The sequence below is a fragment of the Aristolochia californica genome, unplaced genomic scaffold, assembly GCF_029961685.1.
Source record: "Aristolochia californica isolate CCGP_79_NKW_82.1479 unplaced genomic scaffold, dmAriCali1.0.hap1 SCAF_13, whole genome shotgun sequence".
NCBI lineage: Eukaryota > Viridiplantae > Streptophyta > Magnoliopsida > Piperales > Aristolochiaceae > Aristolochia > Aristolochia californica.
In genome coordinates, this window is record NW_027181804.1 from 9,332,989 (window position 1) to 9,347,357 (window position 14,369).

General features: G+C 37.3%; 1 protein-coding gene across 1 annotated transcript; it reads left to right on the forward strand.

The window, feature by feature from the left end:
• Nucleotides 1-6,744: 6,744 nt before the first annotated feature.
• On the forward strand, nt 6,745-8,346 carry LOC137947628 (uncharacterized). The gene is made up of 2 exons (XM_068793425.1): nt 6,745-6,749; nt 7,989-8,346. The coding sequence occupies exons 1-2, from the start codon at nt 6,745-6,747 to the stop codon at nt 8,344-8,346; spliced, it is 363 nt and encodes a 120-aa protein (XP_068649526.1).
• The last annotated feature ends 6,023 nt before the right edge of the window (nt 8,347-14,369 follow it).

The window sequence follows — 14,369 nt, forward strand, 5'->3', positions numbered from 1 at the left end:
GATTCTCTTACTGCTCCAATTGACTTGGATCGTTTTGGGCACATTTTAATTTTTTCAAATAGTTGGTATCATTTTTTATAATCACAGTACAATAGATGTCCTTCGGGCGACAGGGAACAAAGTCTCTCTTGCAAGTAGTTAGTCACACCTGTTACTATCTTGTAAAAGAGCTCCCTTGATGTCAGTGTATCAAATATGTAATATGTTTAGGAGAAAGTTTCATCCTGTAATGCCACTGATCAATAGTTTTGATTGTTTTTGTTGATGATCATTTATAAGCAACAAAATATATGAATAATATTGAACAATCGGCCCTGCAGTTAATTGCAGAGAAACAAGATGATATCAATAAGACTCTGCTCCGTACTCTGGTTATGCTGGAGAACTACGAACTTCTCTCGTCTTCAACAGAGAAATGATTTATCCTGGATGAGCTCAGAAAGGTTAAAATGAAAAAGGAAAAACTCACTCAATTCTTATAAATCAACCTTTATTTCTCATTATAAATTCTGATCACATAGTACATCTCATTTCATGATAGACTATGCATCTATTTACAGAAGATATCTCATCTATCAATTACACACTTTTGAATGCACAACCCCTGTTACCAGCATGATCTTCGCCAGAATTACTGGGTTGCTTGGAATCACCGGATGCTGAAAGAGCTGTAAACCTGTAAATACCAAACCTGATGAGAATGTACTAATAAAGTAAGACGGCCACGAAATTTCTTGGTTTGTGGAAAGGGAGTAAAGGGAGAACAAGTGAATTATGTTTTATTTTTCTTAGTTTTTAGGACTAAATAATTGTTAAGTGGAACGTTGTGAATTTGATAAAAAAAAATGAAAAAAAAAAAAAAGATTTAATGAGGGGAAATAAGTTATTAGTGGTTCAATAATAGAGTTATGAGTTTGCATCATTGCTTGCTTGTTGCTTCTTTATATAATGGGAAGTTAAGGTCATGCGTTAGATCACTGTCAAATTGAAACTTCATGTTGCTTTGCTTAGATCTGACAATTGTTACTGGAGTAGACATGTGTGATGTCCAACAAATACATTAAAAAGAAGAAAAAAAAAAAACTATAGTGAACAAACTTATCCACCATAGGTTCAAAAAGCGAATAAACAAACTATTCTTTTCTATACACTGTTCAAATTTCAATCTCGTTATATAATTTGATATACATAATTTATGATACATTACATTACCCTTCTTTTACTGCCATTTATGAATTACACATTCAACCTATTTAAAGAATGGTTACTGTTTGGGTGATTGCTGGAGTACGATGGCACATGTTGGATTGCTTGGAATCGCTGACAGAAATTTAAACCTGTAAATACCAAAAGTGATGAGTTGCGATGGCCATAACAATGAGAGTTGGCATTAATCACATTCTGGATAAAGATAAGAAAACTCGTGCAATTGGCAAAACAGGTTCCATTAACTTAGAAACTTACAACTGGTTTATGAAAAAGACCGAACTTGCTTCAAACGTGTTCAAATTAGGGGTGATTGCTGTAGTAATAAAATGGAGAATGAGAGGTTGCAATGCAAAAGAGCAAGAGAGGAAGAGAGAGAGAAACAGACACACACAACGGGCCTTAAAACTGCCCAAGGGAGGGAAGGGCTAGAGCAGGCACAAAAACAAAAAGAATAGCCTTCTCTACTCCCATCTCCTCTCCCCCAAAAAGGAAAAACCAGTTTTATTGATATTTGTTTGACCGGCCCGCGAGCGCACCCACTAAGGCACAGCCGTCCTAAACTCTATTACAATTTACACTCCTTAACAATTTACACCATACATACTCTATTACAATTTACACTCTAGATGCCCCCAAATCACTCCTTAACAATTTACACCATACATACCTCTAATCTGACTTGTCATCACCATTTAATTCACAGTCACGGTGAGAACCCCTTACTGCTTACTCATTCATAAGACCCATGAATCACCTCCTCCCATTCTCCTTGTCATGATATCTTTACACCCAGAAACAAACCAATTTGGAAGTGCAAAGCTGACAATAGAACTGAACAGGAATGTCCATAGAAAGCCGGAATCCTTGCCTCTGCTTGCAGCCCAGAATGTGTGCACCGTGAGACTTACAACCACTGCAGAATTATCTTTCTGGTTTTGCAAAACATTCAACAGAAGAAGGCGAGTTAATGTCATGGCAGAGAGCAGGGGAGTGCAATATACAATCAGTAACAGCTAGTATTTCCCTTGATAAGATTTTTATGCGTCATTCTATCATATAAGATGGAAACAGAGGATAGGATCTTTAAATCTTCTGAATGCACTAATGGTGTCGATCGTCGCCATGCTGAAGGAAACTGTAAGGAGGCCGAGGAGGATGAAGTTGATGGAGTGCTTCTGATGGAAGAGATACAGGGGACGTGGAACTGCAAAAACTAGACAACAAAAAACTGGAATCAGAAACTGTACTAGGCGAGAAAAAAACAGAGCCACGCCATTGATAGGAAACAAAATCCAGATGAAATATTAGGTATAAACAACAGAACGCATAGAAGGGTATCTGAATAGAGTAATCTGTTTCCCATTCATTTACCGGGCAGACAAAGTTTCCAAGAAAAACCGCAGCATATTCAAGAGAAAACAATATATATAAATTAAAGACACGGTACGCAATTTTCTGATACAAACAGACGAAGAAAATGAAAAATAAAAATAAAATCACAAAGACGTCCAAAGATTAACAGAAAATGAAATATGACGGCCAGGGTATGACTCAGGGATACCGTCGAAGAATAATGAGAAGAGAAAGAATTTCTGTTACTGCCACAATGAACCGAAAAGAGAATTAAAACCATAAAAATATCCTAATGAATATGCAATCCTGGAACCATTTTCTGATAAACACAAACAGACAAAGAAAATGAAATATAACGGATTATCTCGGCTGCAATAAAAAAAAAAAAAATGGCGGTCAGGGATACCGTCAAAGAAGGATGAGAAGAGAAAGAATTTGTGTTACCGCCACAAAGAATCGAAAAGAGAATTACAACCATTAAAATTTCCTAATGAATAAGCAATCCCGGAACCATTCGGTAAGAAATCAAAGAAGCCGAAGAAGGCAAACAGAGAAACAAGGCTAAGATTAGAAGGAAAGAACTAACATATTTGTTGTTTCAATCCGCAGACCACCGTCGTTCCGGATGACAACGAGCTCCGACGAAGAGAGCCCACTGCGACCGTATTTGTCTCCACCGGTCCGACGCGCGCTTGAAGACTTAGAAACTCAAACCATCCCTGACGTCTCTTCCTCTACGTCGCTTTCACGTGCCTTGGCGCAAAGAAGACACCGCCGGACCGCCGATGGCTGACGAGGACACGACTTGACAAGAACAGAACCAGAAGCGGGAAAGGCGATTTTGAGGGAAGATGATGTGAGACTTGTGAGAGTCCGAGACAAGGTTTATATTGGAAATGTTGCTCACCAGCCTGATTTGCAAGGGCCCCGTGGACGCTGTAGCTTCCGTCGTTATGGATTTCTTTTAAGTTACTGCCACAATGAACCGAAAAGGGAATTAAAACCATAAAAATATCCAAATGAATGTGCAATCCTGGAACCATTTTCCGATAAACACGAACAGACAAAGAAAATGAAAAATAAAAATAAAATCACAAAGATGTCCAAAGATTAACAAAAAAAAGATGAAATAAAACGGATTATCGCAGCTGCAATATAAAATGGCGTTCAAGGATACCGTCAAAGAAGGATGAGAAGAGAAAGAATTGGTGTTACCGCCACAAAGAATCGAAAAGAGAATTAAAACCATTAAAATTTCCTAATGAATAAGCAATCCCGGAACCATTCGGTAAGAAATCAAAGAAGCCGAAGAAGGCAAACAGAGAAACAAGGTTAAGATTAGAAGGAAAGAACTCTCATATTTGTTGTTTCAATCCGCAGACCACCGTCGTTGCGGATGACAACGAGCTCCGACAAAGAAAGCCCACTGCGACCGTATTTGTCTCCACCGGTCCGACGCGCGCTTGAGAAACTCAAACCGTCCCTGCCGTCTTTTCTTCTACATTGCCTTCACGTGCCTTGGCGCAAAGAAGACACCGCCGGACCGCCGATGGCTGACGAGGACACGACTTAACAAGAACAGAAACAGAAGCGGGAAAGGCGATTTGTGAGAGTCCGAGACAAGGTGGGTTTATATAGAAATTTGGACGCTGTAGCTTCATGGAATTAGACTGATAAGAGAAAATTATTTTTCAATAAAATTTCTTTTAAAAATTCCAGGTTGAAAATGTGAATTCGATTTTATCAAATTTTTAACATTTGAGACTGGTGAAAAAATAATAAAAAAAAACTAATCCCAACTTCTCAAAGTAATCCTGCTAACTTACAACAAATATGAAAATCAATTATCGAAAAAATATAGGAATAATTAACTTTTTATTATTTAATATTTTCATAATTAATAACGAAAAACAATATTTGACATAGCTGAACCAATCCCATCTCCCACTGTTTAACCCAACAAAATGGTCTCTCAATTTGTGTAGAATTACGTCCATTTAAAACACCGTCGGGAGGGTCTCTACCATAACAGTAGCGCTAACCCTACAACCTTCTCCGCCCTTTCGAATTCACAATTCCATATCTTGGCCTCTCTTCCATTTTTAATTTTGGTGTTAGAATCTAGACGAAGAGAAGTACCAAACTATTAACTAGGTCAATAGGTGGAAGAAATTAGGATCCATTAATTGTAGTAAACCAGAATTGTGTAGATGGTGGCGATCCTGGTAAGAGCGTTCAAAGTGTAAACCATCATGGGATGCCGAGGAGAGCAAGGGATTCATTTGCCATAAAATAAAAATAAAAGGGCACTGGGGTGGGAAAGGAAGAGGATGCCCCTTCCTATTTGCAAATCCAAGGAGAAGCACTTTCTCCGGTTCAACTTTTTTATCCTTTTATTATTTAAATTATAAAAGAAGAGATAATATCAAATATTCCATTAACCTTCACTGTTTACTCAGTTTTTCATTTATAAATTGTAAGACTCGAAGACGGATCGCTCGTTGTCAATCTTTGCTGGAATGGCATCCAGTTCGTCATCTACAGATATTTGATCGAGTAATGGCTCGCTTTGGAACTCGTCAAAGCTATTCTGATCGAGACTGTTCACCTATAGAATGGGAAACTACGTCGTCCAAGCATTGGTGGATACTTGCTTTTTAGCTCCCTAAGCAATATGGATAAGCACAAAGCAAACAATCATTTTCTTCGACGAAGGTGCAGGTTTTAAAGTGAACGCCATTTTGAGGAACTTGAACAAATGATCCAGCCAAAAGAAGCTTCTTCGAATGCAACAGGAGAGAAGAAATAAATCCGATAGAGAACAGGTACAAACCTTATTCTCTTCACTGAAACTAGACAAAGTATTCGGTGCAGTAGGAAATTGTTCTTTTAATTATCAAATTGCATCCAATATAAATGAGGTGTTGGAGAAATGGGAAGAAATTGCTGAATATGGTAATGCCCTTAATTTGATAGTGTTGGTGGACGTACAAGATATTGGAAAGAGAAGATAAACTACTTCTTTTGTAAATGCAAATGACATCTTTGGACGAGAGGGTGATAAGGAGAATATAAAATCTTTACTGAAATCAAAAGAATCTTCTCTAGAAGTAATTCAACTATGATTGTTGGTATGGGAGGAATCGATAAAACAACCATTACAAAATTGGTGTACAATGACTTTGCCCAATTCGATCTAAACGTCTGGGTTCATGTGTCTCATAAAATTGATTTCGTAAGAGTGACCAGAAATATGATTGAAGCTATAACAAATGCTAAATACGAGTTAAAGAGCTTTGGACCGAATGCAACGCCACCTCCAAGAGTTGGCAAAAGATAAAAAAGTTCCTACTGGTGCTAGATGATGTGTGGACAAAGAACTCTGATGATTGGGAGACTCTTTTGGCCCCTTTAAGATTTGTCTAAAAAGGAAGTAAAATTATTTCAACAATGCAAAGTGAAGATGCCTCAAGGAACATGGGTACAAAAGGTTTTATCAAATGATGATTGTTCGACTATAGTTAAAGAAAAGATGTTTGGTTGCGGTTATAAGGCTGATGAACATCCTAACTTGGAAAAGAAAAAGGTGGAAGTCATCAGAAAGAGCAAGGGTTTACCATTAGCAGCAAACCTATTGGGTGGATTGTTAGGTACGGTTGAAGTTGATAAATGAGAGAGATTATTAGAAAGTCAAATTTTGGACTTACCAAAAACCAAGGATCATCTACTCCCTGCAATGATGCTTTGCTATCTCTGTTTAAATCCAGTTCTAAAATGTTGCTTCACGTATACTACCACCTGTTTCAAAAGTTACACATTTCAAAAGAAGGAAATCATCTGTTTATAGATGGCATAGGGCTTTATTGAGGCTAATAAAAGTAACCAGATGGAAGACATTGCAAATGATTATTTTGATAATTCGGTTGCCAAATATTTTTTCTCAAATTCTTGACGATAAACCTTATAAGGACAGTTACTATATGATGCATGACCTTATTTCTGACCCTACTGAGGTCTTGGGAAATATTTTTTTCAAGATTCAAGGGGAGATTGGGACGAAATGGTCAACATAAGAGACTAGACATATGTCGCTAACATGTAAAGTTGTGAACCAAATACTATTGAACAAATTGGTTAAAGCCAAGAACTTACACACACTATCAATAGCAAATGAGCGCAATAATGAGGTATTGAAATACTTCACAGTTTTGAATTCATGCGTGTTCTAATTCTACCAAAGTCAATTGGAAATTTGAAACATCTACGATATTTTGATGTCCAATCCTCTGATATAGAAAGCCTACCCTATTCCATTTGCAACCTCTATAATTTGCAAACACTAAGTTTAAATTGTTGCTGCTATTTTGTTGAGTTACCAGGTGGCCTTGGAAGCCTCGTTAATCTATGATATCTCTTATTGTCCACAACCGGATTACATATGCTTCCAGATTCTTTATGTAAATTGGAGAAGTTACAAGAGATAGACCTTTCAAGTTCCAAGGAATTTGTTGAGTTACCAATAAGCGTTGGCAGCCTAAATAGTCTCTGTAGGATTAAACTATGCAAAACAGACATACAAAAGCTACCAAATTCCATTTGAAGTTTGTGCAATCTTCAATCACTAGATCTTTCAGATTGTGGTAAATTATCAGAACTACCAAAAGAGATGAACAATCTAATCAATCTACAAATTTTTTACATGAACAAAGGGCTCCTAAAGGTTTCGTTGCTACCAAGTATTGAAAGGTTTACTCGTATTGAATAACTGAAAATTTACTCTATCACAAAAGAACGTAGAATAGAGCAGTTAAACGTCTTGGAGAACCTTCACCAAGTTCGCATAACCAACCTTGAGAATGTAGAAAGTGTGGAAGAAGCAAGGGAAACTAATTTAAAGCACAAACATCAACTTGAAACCTTTGTTTTCTTTTCCACCTCGTCTGCTCTTAGTTGTGCAATGTCCACTACATTTGTTCTTTCTTTGGACTGCCAGTTAAAAAATCTCATTGATAAATGCTAGGGAGTTAAAAAAAAAAATAGAGGTTTTGTAGGTTTTAATTAAGATTTTCTGGTTTTTCACTATTCCATTTTCAAGTCTATTTCTTACTCTTTGTAGCTAACTGAATCAAGCATGATTGCACAGTACCAATTTGGGTCTTGTCGTTTAAACTTGTTTCTGTAATTGAGTAAAACATTAACTTGTTTTAAGAAATCTTCATGTTATGGAGTTTACCTTCCCCAACTGAAAAAAGTAGTGTTGTTTTAGTCTCATGTTCTAGTAGAATCTCTCTTGTACAAATCAGCATACATCAGTATGTTTGAAGCATTGTTTTGATTATGAGATTGTAAAATAGCATACTATGAATGATGAATTATTTAAGGTACAAATAAAATTTGGTATCTTTTGTTGCCTTGAAATCTTTCAGGGAAGAATTCGATGAGAACGAACCAGATGAAATGATTTTTGTTGGCTTGAGCCAGCCTCCAACTGAGAAAGATGACAAAACCATAAATAATGGAGAAGAGGGCACATCAGATGCTGCTAGAGTGTTGAAGACAAAGGATTTGGATGAGATAGAATTAGTTCCAACCTCAGAAGTCTCTCTGGTCGGAAGTAAGAGAAAACTATCTGAGTTATCCAATGCAGTTGATAAGGATGTCATTTCAACTTTTTCTTCTGTGCATACATTAGCAAATCGGATGGAAAAAATTGATGATGATGATGATGATGTGGCCATGTTAGATGAGAATCTTGATCACTCGAAGAAGAAACGATTAGATTAAGATTCTCTTACTGCTCCAATTGACTTGGATCGTTTTGGGCACATTTTAATTTTTTCAAATAGTTGGTATCATTTTTTATAATCACAGTACAATAGATGTCCTTCGGGCGACAGGGAACAAAGTCTCTCTTGCAAGTAGTTAGTCACACCTGTTACTATCTTGTAAAAGAGCTCCCTTGATGTCAGTGTATCAAATATGTAATATGTTTAGGAGAAAGTTTCATCCTGTAATGCCACTGATCAATAGTTTTGATTGTTTTTGTTGATGATCATTTATAAGCAACAAAATATATGAATAATATTGAACAATCGGCCCTGCAGTTAATTGCAGAGAAACAAGATGATATCAATAAGACTCTGCTCCGTACTCTGGTTATGCTGGAGAACTACGAACTTCTCTCGTCTTCAACAGAGAAATGATTTATCCTGGATGAGCTCAGAAAGGTTAAAATGAAAAAGGAAAAACTCACTCAATTCTTATAAATCAACCTTTATTTCTCATTATAAATTCTGATCACATAGTACATCTCATTTCATGATAGACTATGCATCTATTTACAGAAGATATCTCATCTATCAATTACACACTTTTGAATGCACAACCCCTGTTACCAGCATGATCTTCGCCAGAATTACTGGGTTGCTTGGAATCACCGGATGCTGAAAGAGCTGTAAACCTGTAAATACCAAACCTGATGAGAATGTACTAATAAAGTAAGACGGCCACGAAATTTCTTGGTTTGTGGAAAGGGAGTAAAGGGAGAACAAGTGAATTATGTTTTATTTTTCTTAGTTTTTAGGACTAAATAATTGTTAAGTGGAACGTTGTGAATTTGATAAAAAAAAATGAAAAAAAAAAAAAAGATTTAATGAGGGGAAATAAGTTATTAGTGGTTCAATAATAGAGTTATGAGTTTGCATCATTGCTTGCTTGTTGCTTCTTTATATAATGGGAAGTTAAGGTCATGCGTTAGATCACTGTCAAATTGAAACTTCATGTTGCTTTGCTTAGATCTGACAATTGTTACTGGAGTAGACATGTGTGATGTCCAACAAATACATTAAAAAGAAGAAAAAAAAAAAACTATAGTGAACAAACTTATCCACCATAGGTTCAAAAAGCGAATAAACAAACTATTCTTTTCTATACACTGTTCAAATTTCAATCTCGTTATATAATTTGATATACATAATTTATGATACATTACATTACCCTTCTTTTACTGCCATTTATGAATTACACATTCAACCTATTTAAAGAATGGTTACTGTTTGGGTGATTGCTGGAGTACGATGGCACATGTTGGATTGCTTGGAATCGCTGACAGAAATTTAAACCTGTAAATACCAAAAGTGATGAGTTGCGATGGCCATAACAATGAGAGTTGGCATTAATCACATTCTGGATAAAGATAAGAAAACTCGTGCAATTGGCAAAACAGGTTCCATTAACTTAGAAACTTACAACTGGTTTATGAAAAAGACCGAACTTGCTTCAAACGTGTTCAAATTAGGGGTGATTGCTGTAGTAATAAAATGGAGAATGAGAGGTTGCAATGCAAAAGAGCAAGAGAGGAAGAGAGAGAGAAACAGACACACACAACGGGCCTTAAAACTGCCCAAGGGAGGGAAGGGCTAGAGCAGGCACAAAAACAAAAAGAATAGCCTTCTCTACTCCCATCTCCTCTCCCCCAAAAAGGAAAAACCAGTTTTATTGATATTTGTTTGACCGGCCCGCGAGCGCACCCACTAAGGCACAGCCGTCCTAAACTCTATTACAATTTACACTCCTTAACAATTTACACCATACATACTCTATTACAATTTACACTCTAGATGCCCCCAAATCACTCCTTAACAATTTACACCATACATACCTCTAATCTGACTTGTCATCACCATTTAATTCACAGTCACGGTGAGAACCCCTTACTGCTTACTCATTCATAAGACCCATGAATCACCTCCTCCCATTCTCCTTGTCATGATATCTTTACACCCAGAAACAAACCAATTTGGAAGTGCAAAGCTGACAATAGAACTGAACAGGAATGTCCATAGAAAGCCGGAATCCTTGCCTCTGCTTGCAGCCCAGAATGTGTGCACCGTGAGACTTACAACCACTGCAGAATTATCTTTCTGGTTTTGCAAAACATTCAACAGAAGAAGGCGAGTTAATGTCATGGCAGAGAGCAGGGGAGTGCAATATACAATCAGTAACAGCTAGTATTTCCCTTGATAAGATTTTTATGCGTCATTCTATCATATAAGATGGAAACAGAGGATAGGATCTTTAAATCTTCTGAATGCACTAATGGTGTCGATCGTCGCCATGCTGAAGGAAACTGTAAGGAGGCCGAGGAGGATGAAGTTGATGGAGTGCTTCTGATGGAAGAGATACAGGGGACGTGGAACTGCAAAAACTAGACAACAAAAAACTGGAATCAGAAACTGTACTAGGCGAGAAAAAAACAGAGCCACGCCATTGATAGGAAACAAAATCCAGATGAAATATTAGGTATAAACAACAGAACGCATAGAAGGGTATCTGAATAGAGTAATCTGTTTCCCATTCATTTACCGGGCAGACAAAGTTTCCAAGAAAAACCGCAGCATATTCAAGAGAAAACAATATATATAAATTAAAGACACGGTACGCAATTTTCTGATACAAACAGACGAAGAAAATGAAAAATAAAAATAAAATCACAAAGACGTCCAAAGATTAACAGAAAATGAAATATGACGGCCAGGGTATGACTCAGGGATACCGTCGAAGAATAATGAGAAGAGAAAGAATTTCTGTTACTGCCACAATGAACCGAAAAGAGAATTAAAACCATAAAAATATCCTAATGAATATGCAATCCTGGAACCATTTTCTGATAAACACAAACAGACAAAGAAAATGAAATATAACGGATTATCTCGGCTGCAATAAAAAAAAAAAAAATGGCGGTCAGGGATACCGTCAAAGAAGGATGAGAAGAGAAAGAATTTGTGTTACCGCCACAAAGAATCGAAAAGAGAATTACAACCATTAAAATTTCCTAATGAATAAGCAATCCCGGAACCATTCGGTAAGAAATCAAAGAAGCCGAAGAAGGCAAACAGAGAAACAAGGCTAAGATTAGAAGGAAAGAACTAACATATTTGTTGTTTCAATCCGCAGACCACCGTCGTTCCGGATGACAACGAGCTCCGACGAAGAGAGCCCACTGCGACCGTATTTGTCTCCACCGGTCCGACGCGCGCTTGAAGACTTAGAAACTCAAACCATCCCTGACGTCTCTTCCTCTACGTCGCTTTCACGTGCCTTGGCGCAAAGAAGACACCGCCGGACCGCCGATGGCTGACGAGGACACGACTTGACAAGAACAGAACCAGAAGCGGGAAAGGCGATTTTGAGGGAAGATGATGTGAGACTTGTGAGAGTCCGAGACAAGGTTTATATTGGAAATGTTGCTCACCAGCCTGACTTGCAAGGGCCCCGTGGACGCTGTAGCTTCCGTCGTTATGGATTTCTTTTAAGTTACTGCCACAATGAACCGAAAAGGGAATTAAAACCATAAAAATATCCAAATGAATGTGCAATCCTGGAACCATTTTCCGATAAACACGAACAGACAAAGAAAATGAAAAATAAAAATAAAATCACAAAGATGTCCAAAGATTAACAAAAAAAAGATGAAATAAAACGGATTATCGCAGCTGCAATATAAAATGGCGTTCAAGGATACCGTCAAAGAAGGATGAGAAGAGAAAGAATTGGTGTTACCGCCACAAAGAATCGAAAAGAGAATTAAAACCATTAAAATTTCCTAATGAATAAGCAATCCCGGAACCATTCGGTAAGAAATCAAAGAAGCCGAAGAAGGCAAACAGAGAAACAAGGTTAAGATTAGAAGGAAAGAACTCTCATATTTGTTGTTTCAATCCGCAGACCACCGTCGTTGCGGATGACAACGAGCTCCGACAAAGAAAGCCCACTGCGACCGTATTTGTCTCCACCGGTCCGACGCGCGCTTGAGAAACTCAAACCGTCCCTGCCGTCTTTTCTTCTACATTGCCTTCACGTGCCTTGGCGCAAAGAAGACACCGCCGGACCGCCGATGGCTGACGAGGACACGACTTAACAAGAACAGAAACAGAAGCGGGAAAGGCGATTTGTGAGAGTCCGAGACAAGGTGGGTTTATATAGAAATTTGGACGCTGTAGCTTCATGGAATTAGACTGATAAGAGAAAATTATTTTTCAATAAAATTTCTTTTAAAAATTCCAGGTTGAAAATGTGAATTCGATTTTATCAAATTTTTAACATTTGAGACTGGTGAAAAAATAATAAAAAAAAACTAATCCCAACTTCTCAAAGTAATCCTGCTAACTTACAACAAATATGAAAATCAATTATCGAAAAAATATAGGAATAATTAACTTTTTATTATTTAATATTTTCATAATTAATAACGAAAAACAATATTTGACATAGCTGAACCAATCCCATCTCCCACTGTTTAACCCAACAAAATGGTCTCTCAATTTGTGTAGAATTACGTCCATTTAAAACACCGTCGGGAGGGTCTCTACCATAACAGTAGCGCTAACCCTACAACCTTCTCCGCCCTTTCGAATTCACAATTCCATATCTTGGCCTCTCTTCCATTTTTAATTTTGGTGTTAGAATCTAGACGAAGAGAAGTACCAAACTATTAACTAGGTCAATAGGTGGAAGAAATTAGGATCCATTAATTGTAGTAAACCAGAATTGTGTAGATGGTGGCGATCCTGGTAAGAGCGTTCAAAGTGTAAACCATCATGGGATGCCGAGGAGAGCAAGGGATTCATTTGCCATAAAATAAAAATAAAAGGGCACTGGGGTGGGAAAGGAAGAGGATGCCCCTTCCTATTTGCAAATCCAAGGAGAAGCACTTTCTCCGGTTCAACTTTTTTATCCTTTTATTATTTAAATTATAAAAGAAGAGATAATATCAAATATTCCATTAACCTTCACTGTTTACTCAGTTTTTCATTTATAAATTGTAAGACTCGAAGACGGATCGCTCGTTGTCAATCTTTGCTGGAATGGCATCCAGTTCGTCATCTACAGATATTTGATCGAGTAATGGCTCGCTTTGGAACTCGTCAAAGCTATTCTGATCGAGACTGTTCACCTATAGAATGGGAAACTACGTCGTCCAAGCATTGGTGGATACTTGCTTTTTAGCTCCCTAAGCAATATGGATAAGCACAAAGCAAACAATCATTTTCTTCGACGAAGGTGCAGGTTTTAAAGTGAACGCCATTTTGAGGAACTTGAACAAATGATCCAGCCAAAAGAAGCTTCTTCGAATGCAACAGGAGAGAAGAAATAAATCCGATAGAGAACAGGTACAAACCTTATTCTCTTCACTGAAACTAGACAAAGTATTCGGTGCAGTAGGAAATTGTTCTTTTAATTATCAAATTGCATCCAATATAAATGAGGTGTTGGAGAAATGGGAAGAAATTGCTGAATATGGTAATGCCCTTAATTTGATAGTGTTGGTGGACGTACAAGATATTGGAAAGAGAAGATAAACTACTTCTTTTGTAAATGCAAATGACATCTTTGGACGAGAGGGTGATAAGGAGAATATAAAATCTTTACTGAAATCAAAAGAATCTTCTCTAGAAGTAATTCAACTATGATTGTTGGTATGGGAGGAATCGATAAAACAACCATTACAAAATTGGTGTACAATGACTTTGCCCAATTCGATCTAAACGTCTGGGTTCATGTGTCTCATAAAATTGATTTCGTAAGAGTGACCAGAAATATGATTGAAGCTATAACAAATGCTAAATACGAGTTAAAGAGCTTTGGACCGAATGCAACGCCACCTCCAAGAGTTGGCAAAAGATAAAAAAGTTCCTACTGGTGCTAGATGATGTGTGGACAAAGAACTCTGATGATTGGGAGACTCTTTTGGCCCCTTTAAGATTTGTCTAAAAAGGAAGTAAAATTATTTCAACAATGCAAAGTGA